Source organism: Strigops habroptila, chromosome 16 (assembly GCF_004027225.2).
Source record: "Strigops habroptila isolate Jane chromosome 16, bStrHab1.2.pri, whole genome shotgun sequence".
In the NCBI taxonomy this organism is placed as follows: domain Eukaryota; kingdom Metazoa; phylum Chordata; class Aves; order Psittaciformes; family Psittacidae; genus Strigops; species Strigops habroptila.
The window spans coordinates 1858006-1865774 of NC_044292.2; the positions used below are offsets into that span (position 1 = coordinate 1858006).

General features: G+C 61.5%; 2 protein-coding genes across 2 annotated transcripts; both read right to left on the reverse strand.

Moving 5' to 3' along the window:
* Positions 1-515: 515 nt before the first annotated feature.
* Positions 516-6882, reverse strand: TMEM82 (transmembrane protein 82). Its single transcript, XM_030507912.1, has 10 exons — positions 6350-6882; positions 5738-5803; positions 4867-5019; positions 4637-4771; positions 3529-4554; positions 3373-3445; positions 2934-3108; positions 1384-1792; positions 1050-1237; positions 516-949 (listed from the first exon to the last, which is right to left on the reverse strand). The coding sequence occupies exons 5-10, from the start codon at positions 3647-3649 to the stop codon at positions 881-883; spliced, it is 1035 nt and encodes a 344-aa protein (XP_030363772.1). The 5' UTR covers positions 3650-4554; positions 4637-4771; positions 4867-5019; positions 5738-5803; positions 6350-6882; the 3' UTR covers positions 516-880.
* Positions 516-6958, reverse strand: SLC25A34 (solute carrier family 25 member 34). Its single transcript, XM_030507914.1, has 10 exons — positions 6350-6958; positions 5738-5803; positions 4867-5019; positions 4637-4771; positions 3529-4554; positions 3373-3445; positions 2934-3108; positions 1384-1792; positions 1050-1237; positions 516-949 (listed from the first exon to the last, which is right to left on the reverse strand). The coding sequence occupies exons 1-5, from the start codon at positions 6836-6838 to the stop codon at positions 4372-4374; spliced, it is 1026 nt and encodes a 341-aa protein (XP_030363774.1). The 5' UTR covers positions 6839-6958; the 3' UTR covers positions 516-949; positions 1050-1237; positions 1384-1792; positions 2934-3108; positions 3373-3445; positions 3529-4371.
* Between the last annotated feature and the right edge of the window lie 811 nt (positions 6959-7769).

The window sequence follows — 7769 nt, forward strand, 5'->3', positions numbered from 1 at the left end:
GGGCACCCCGGGGCACCCCATGGGTACATAGGGTGCCCCATGTGTTCTCTGGGTACCCTGTAAGACATGGGGTGCCCCATAGGCCCCCCAACTGCCCCATGCACCCCAGGGTGCTCTGTGGGACCTCAGGACCCAAAGGTGCCCCACACGTCCTCAGGGTGCTCTCTGACCACCCCCTGCACCCCAAGGTGACCCGCAGCCCCTCGGGTGCCCCTGTGTGCTCTGGGATGACCCATGCCCCCATCCCCATTCCCGGTTGTCCTATGGACCCCCCCCCGATTACCCGTACAGCCCTGGATGCTCCCAACACCCCCAGGGTGCCCCATGTACCACCCCATATACCCCCAGGGTGCCCCTACACAGCCCAGGTGGCCCCAGGATACCCCATAGACCCTTATACAGCCCCACATGTCCCGCTGTGCCCCCATATGCCCCATACACTCCCAGAACACCCCACACCACCTCTATACACCGCTCTGTGGCACGGTGGGACCTCATCTCGCTCTGCCCATGGATTTTGCTGGAAAAACCTTTATTTCCTGAGGTTTACAAGCCCCTGGAGGTCCCTGAACTGCCACAGTGTGGCCCCTGCAGCCACCAGGGCCAGGGCATCCATCGGCATCCCAGACCCACAGTGGGACTAGGGAGCAAATCCCCAGCAGTGCCACAACCTCATGGGGTCCCCCCAAAAACAGGGGATACGAGAGTCTCCCCCTAACCTCCCCCACGCTGTGGGATGGGGTCCAGCACCTTCCAGGAGCCCTTTTTCCTTTGTCCCCATGGGGGATCTGCGATGGGGAGGATTTGGGGGGTGCCCGTGTTTCGGGGAGCCAGGCAAAGCCACTTTGAGTCTCTGATGCCCAGTTACACCCCGTGTCCATCAGGATGCCTCCTCTGATCCCGATCCTGGCCCTGGCCGCCTATCCAACCGTGAATGCTGGGTGAAATCCTATGGGAGATGGAAGGAGAGAAGCAGGGAAGCCCCTCACCGTGGTCTCAAGGCTGCCACAGTCCCTCACTGCAGCGTCGTGGCGGTGTCACCACCTCACCTGCCTCCAGCACGCCTCCAGCATGACGCGGGCGTGGAGCAGGCACCACAGTTCTCCCAGCAGTGAGATGAGGACGTGGAAGATGTCGACCCAATGACCGACGGTGAGGAGGAGGATGAAGAGGCCGCCCATCCGCACCAGCACCGTCTGGAACACCGGCCGCCTCCCGCTGCTCTGCTGCGGCTCCTCTGCAAGGACACGGCCACCACAGTGGGACCCTGTCCCTGCCCCAGCCCCACAGCCAGGGACTGACACTTCAGGGATGCTACAGATGCACCATACAGGGACAGACCCCCAAAACCCCCCATAACTGGGGGCCCAGTCCCCTTCTCACCTTGCATGTAGATGACCAGCAGCGTGTAGCAGATGGTGAGCGGCGTCCAGAAGCGGACGGCTTCCCCCGTGGAGAGGAAATCCCGGTTGATGAGGGCCACGGCAGCCAGGTCCGCCACGGTGAAGGTGATGGCCAGCGCGTTGCGCAGCAGGCGCGGGATGCGGTGCCCGGTGGTGAGCACGAGGATGCAGACGCCGCAGTACTGCGCGGCCCTGTGCAGCTCGTACATGGTGCAGACGTGCCGCGCCAGGCGCCGCGCGCAGCCGGCCAGCAGCCCCGCCAGCCCCGCCGCCAGCGCCAGGTTGAAGGTGCTGTGGGGAGCCCCTTCCAGCAGGAAGCTGAGGCTGCAGGACACGCCGCAGCCCAGCGAGTACTGGCACAGCAGGTAGAGCTGGGTGCTGCGGGTGCCCTGCGGGATGGGATGGCACCGTCAGCAGAGCAGGGAGGGATGCAGGGCTTCCTCCATGCCACAGCATCCCTGTGGCCCCACAAGCATTGGCAGTAAGGGGATGCACAGTTGCAAAGACATGCATCCTCCTCCTCCCCACAGACATTGCAAAGCAGCGAGGGGATGTGTGGCTGCAGCCGTGCATGCATGCAAAGTGATTCTATGGTTTTATCCATGACAGACATCCTCATCTTCCCCGCAGGTGCTGCAAAGCTGCAAGGGGGATTTATGATTGCAAAGCAACAAGTGGTTTTCTCCATGCTGCAGCCCCCTGTAACCCCATCGATATTGCATGCAGCAAGGAGATGCACGGCTGCAGACATGCACACATGCAAAGCAATGCATGGTTTTCTCTATGCCAGCCATCCTCATTCTCCTTGCAGTGGTTGCAAAGAAGCAAGAAGCTGCATAGTGTCCTCCATACTCTGGATCCTGTATGCCCCATGGGTGCTGCAAGCAGCAGGAGGATGCATTATTTCAGCCATGCCACAGCCCTGATCCTCCCTGCAGGTGCTGCATGCAGCAAGGGAATGCATGGTTGCAATGCCATGCAGGGCTTCCTCTGTGCCCCAGCCTCCCTGTGACCCTCACAAGCATTGTCAGCAGCGAGGGGATGCCCAGTTGCAAACCCACACATGCAAGTGGTGCATGGATGTCTCCATGCCAGCCATCCTCATCCTCCCTGCAGGTGCTGCAAAGCTGCAAGGGGAAGCACAAGTGCAAAGCAGTGAGTGGTTTTCTCCATGCCGCAGCCCCCTGTAACGCTTCAGCGTTGCATGCAGCAAGGGGATGCACGGCTGCAGACATGCACGCATGCAAAGCAATACATGGTTTTCTCCATGCCAGCCATCCTCATCCTCCCCACAGAGGTTGCAAAGCAGCCAGAAGATGCACAGCACCCTCCATGCCCCAGATCCCACATGCCCCAAGGGTGCTGCAAGCAGCAGGAGGATGCATTATTTTGGGCATGCCTCAGCCCTTTGCAAGGTGCCGCAAAGCCACGCATGGTCCATGCCCCCTCCCCATCCTCCCCAGGCTGTTGCAAACCCACAAGCGATGCACAGGTCCACAGCCCCCTGTGCCTCAGTTTCCCCCATCTCACCTTGTTGAGGGAGAGGAGGGTGGACACGGCGCGCAGGGAGAACTCCAGCACCACCAGCGCGGCCACGCGGGAGCCCACCAGCGCCAGCAGCACCGTCAGCACCAGCACGTGCAGCAGCTCCAGCACCCGCCGCTGCACCCGCATCGCCTCCTTCTCCGCCTGCCCCTCTGGGTCACTGGGGACAGCGAGGGGGACACTGAGCTGGGCGGGATGCCCCCTTCCTCCTCTGCCACCCCAAAAGTGGGGTGACAGCCTCGGAGAGCTCCCCTGTGCTTTGGCGCAGGGAGAGGAGGGTGCAGCCCCTGCCCTGCCACTGCCAGCACCCATGGGTGCTGCGAGCAGCCCTCCCCAGTAGTGGATCCCAAAAGCAGATCCCAAAGGCAGATCCACCCCCAAAAAAAACCCCTCATGGAGCAGGGAAAGAGGGGCTGGTGCTTACTTCAGGCACTGGATGTAAAGATAAACCTTCAGGAGGCTGCAGAGCACCGAGACGGCGCAGGCACCCACCAACCCTGTGGGGAGAAGGCAGCAGTGGGTCACTGGTGTTCACTGGGGTGTCCCAGTGCCATCCCCACAGACCCCTGAGGGCTCTCACCTTGCAGGAGCGCGTCCAGCAGCGCCCAGCCCCACGCCAGCCCAGGCAGCCACGACCCCAGGGAAAACATTCCGGAGAGCGTGGAGCCACAGCAGAGCCAGGGCCTGGCTCCAAGGTCCATAGGGCGGAGGCTGGGAGCCTCCCCCCAACTGGTAAATCATTGCTGGGGCAAGTGAGGGCAGCTGGAGCCCTGGCTGGGAGAGTTGAGCTCCAGCTGCCCCATGGAGGGGAAAATTAGGGTGGAGAGAGGGATGTGGTGATGGGATGCACATGGTGGGCATCTTTGATTCCTCCACCTCAGCATCGCCATTGTCCTCACTGGCCCAATGCATTGCAGCGTTTCAGGTTCACCTCCCTCAAGGCTGAGAAAGTTGGGGCTGTTCAGCCTGGAGAAGAGAAGCTGCGTGGAGACCTCAGAGCAGCTTCCAGTGTCTGAAGGGGGCTACAAGGATGCTGGGGAGGGACTCTGCGTCAGGGACTGGAGGGATAGGACAAGGGGTGATGGGTTCAAACTGAAAGAGGGGAAGTTCAGGTTGGAGATAAGGCAGAAGCTCTTCCCTGTGAAGGTGCTGAGGCGCTGGCACAGGGTGCCCAGAGAAGCTGTGGCTGCCCCATCCCTGGCAGTGTTCAAGGCCAGGTTGGACACAGGGGCTTGGAGCAACCTGCTCTAGTGGAAGGTGTCCCTGCCGATGGCAGGGGGTTGGAACTGCATGAGCTTTAAGGCCCCTTCCAACCCAAACCATTCTGTGGTTCTATGATTTACACCACCCCAAAGACCCCAAAACGACGCCAAAAACTAGAAAAACCCCTTTATTGATGGGTGCAGCGGGGCCGGGACCTTTCCTACGGCCCCGGGGGCTGCTGGTGCTGCACCATCTTCCTGAGCTCATCCCAAAAGAAGAGGCTGAGGACCGTGTGTGGGCCGAGGCGGAGGTAGACGGCGCCGATGCCCTTGTACAAGCCCAGCAGCCCCTCTTTGCTGGAGATTTGCAGGATACAATCCAAAAACCCCCGGTAGAGCTTGCCCTGGGGAGAGAGGAGCCCCCGTGCTGCATGGATCCTGGGAAAAGCCGTGTTCCCCATCATCCCATTTCCCAAATGGCCTTACCGTGCCGTCGGCATCCACTGGCTGGTTGTAGAGCCGGGTGCTGATCACATCGAAAGGCGTCATCGTCACCGCCACGGCCACGCCGCTCACCATGCCCCCCGCCAGCACTGCGGCCCAGCTGCCCTCCCCGAACCACTGTGGGAAGCGCCAGGCATCAGCTCTTCCCACCAAAACCAGGGAATGGGGGGATCATTGGATCAATGGCTTCCGGATCCCGTGTTGCCCCTCACCTGGTGCTCACAGACCCAGTCCTTGGCGGAGGCGAAGGTGGCGAGCTGTGCAGCAGAGCCCACTGCCACACGGGGCACGGCGCCTGTCACCCCCCGCCACAGCCCCGACACCCCGTGCTGCCTGTAGATGCTCTCGAATGCTCCAGAGATACTCTGGGAAGAGAAAAAATTGGGGAAAAATGGGAACAGTGCATCCCATTACCTTCCAATAGCCTTCCAGTGTCTGAAGGGGGCTATGAGGATGCTGGAGAGGGACTCTTCATCAGGGGCTGTAGCGACAGGACAAGGGGTGATGGGTTCAAACTGAAACAGGGGAGGTTCAGGCTGGAGATAAGGAGGCAGTTCTTCCCTGTGAGGGTGCTGAGGCGCTGGCACAGGGTGCCCAGAGAAGCTGTGGCTGCCCCATCCCTGGCAGTGTTCAAGGCCAGGTTGGACACAGGGGCTTGGAGCAACCTGCTCTAGTGGAAGGTGTCCCTGCCCGTGGCAGGGGGTTGGAGCTGGAGGAACTTTAAGGTCCTTTTCCACCCAAACCATTCCTTGATTCTATGATTCTATCCCACCCTGGCAAAATTTCCCATCCCAGCACAATTTCCCACCCTGGCGTGCAAAACCCCCTTGGTGGCATGAAGCCGCCATGGCTCTGTATGGGTGACACTGGTCCCATGGGATGCCCAGATCCAGTGTCCCAGCTCCATGTCCCTGTCACTACCTCCCTGTTCACTGTTATTTATAGCGTCTCTACGGGCCAAGCTGCCAAACAGCAGCTTTCAATGCCCAAAATAGCACCGTCCCCGCTGGGTCCTGCCATGTGCGTGGCCAAGGTGCCACCAAATCGTGTGTATCCCCCTCCCCAGACCCCATCCCTCCTCACCTCATGGTTGTGCTGGTGGCCCACAGCCACTGATGACAGTGTCTGGGCTTGGAGATGGGTCTTGACCTGGAGGGGACACACGATGTGGGTCACAACCCCCCACCCCCAAAACCCCACAGGGGCAAGCTGTGGGTCCCCCCCATCTCTTCTTAGCAGCTCTTGGGAGTGTTCTAAGGCCTTGGCAGATGGGTTCCCAGATGTGTTGCCAGGCAGCACCTCAAGACTTTGAACCCCCTTTATTCACCCTCTTACCCCGCAGCAAAGGGACCCTGTGAACACTCACTGCAGCGCTCCCCTTTGAGCTCTGCAACCCCCCAAAACAGGGGGGGTGGAAACACCCCAATTTCCTTATGAGGGAGTTCTCTGCTCAGGTTTCCAGGAGGGGAGGGATTTAGGGGGGGAAAAGGCGAAGTTTCCATAAAGGAAGGAGGGAAAAGCATGCACAAATTTGGGGGGGGTGAAGCAGAGCAAGGCAGAAGGGATGCGCCGAGGGGTGTTTTTAGGCTGCAGCCAGCTCCAGGGCGGCCAAATATGTTCTATTTTTGGGGGGGTGTCCCCAAAACACCCCCGAAACCCCCCCAATTCCCCCCTCAACGGGGCAGAGGCACTCACCAGGTACGCGGGGCTGCCCACGAAAGCTCCCACCGCCCCGGCTATGGCTCCGGCGGCCACGGTACCACCGGGATACCGCGTCCAGCCGGCGTCCTCGGCGTGCGAATAGCAATAGAAGCGGACGCCGTTCATCAGCCCCTGGTAGAGCAGGCTGGCGGCCAGGCCCTTCTGCAGTCCCCGCAGCCCATCGGCGCGGCACACGGCCCCCAGCGCCCGCAGCACCCCCCGGTACGGCCGCGGGTAGGTACCGGGTGGCTGCAATTCGCCCTGGAGCTGCAGCCGCGTCTTGACCACCTCCAGCGGGTTGGTGAGGACACAGGCCAAGCAACCGGCCGTGGCTCCCAGCACCAGGTCGGTCGCCGGCGGCACCCCTCCGGCTGGGGAACCCCCTGAGACGCGGGCTCTGGTCTGGGGGGGATAAGGGAATTCATGCAGGGAAGCGGAGGGGACCCCAGGGAAGGGTGCGAGGGCCCCGGCACCCGCCGCCATGCAGCACCTGCCCGCAGGGATGGCCCCAGGCTCCACCTTCCCCCCCCCACTGCAGGGAAACACAGTGGGGAGCGAGCGCCGCCTCCTGCAAACCAACCCCCCCCCCCCCCCCCCCGATCCGGAGCCACCCCCAATTTGGGGAAGGGATATGGGGCAAAGGTCAGGCCTGGGGGGTGTGTGCCCCCCCCCCCCCCCGCAGCCAAATCCCAAATCCCGGCCGGGTGTCCTCGCTCACGTGACGTGGCGATTCCCGACAGGGAAAAAAGGGCCTTTCTGCGGAAAACCAAAGGGATAAAAGCCGCGGGAGGGCAGTTTGCCCCCCCCCCCCCCCCCGTGCGGGTGAGGAGCGGCCAACTCGCTGCGCTGGTGGCTGTGGTTGGGGGGGTTGTGGGGGGGTCTCACCCTCCTCCTCTCCCCATTCCAGACCCTCTGGGGGTGATCGCAGTGGTTTGAAATCAGCTTTGAAAGCAGGACAAAAACCAGCAGGGAGGGGGTCGCTGTTTTCCATCTGTCCCCCCAGATTCCCACTTTTAGGGCCGGGTTTGCATCCCAGCCAAGCTGCTCCGGGGATCACTGGGGCTGGTGGGGAAAAACCCCCAAACTCCCCCCTCCCAGTGGCTGCCCCATCCCCAAAATCCTCCCAACCCTGCCCCCCTTTGCTCCCAAAAGGTAAGGGAGGATTTATGGGATGCTGTGGGCTGGCCCTGTGGCTGTTTATTTTCTTGTCTAGACTGGGAGTATCTCCTGGATCCAGGGATAAACAGGGCTGGAGCGTCAGGATGGATAATTCAGGGTTAACGCCGCTGGGGTTCAACGAGGAGCTGGGGGTGCACGTCCTCATCTCTAGCCTAAAACTATTCCTTCTCCCTGCCCAAAGGGAAGCCGAGCACGGGAGGAGGAGGAAGAGCAGCCCCCGGTGCTGGGATCCGAG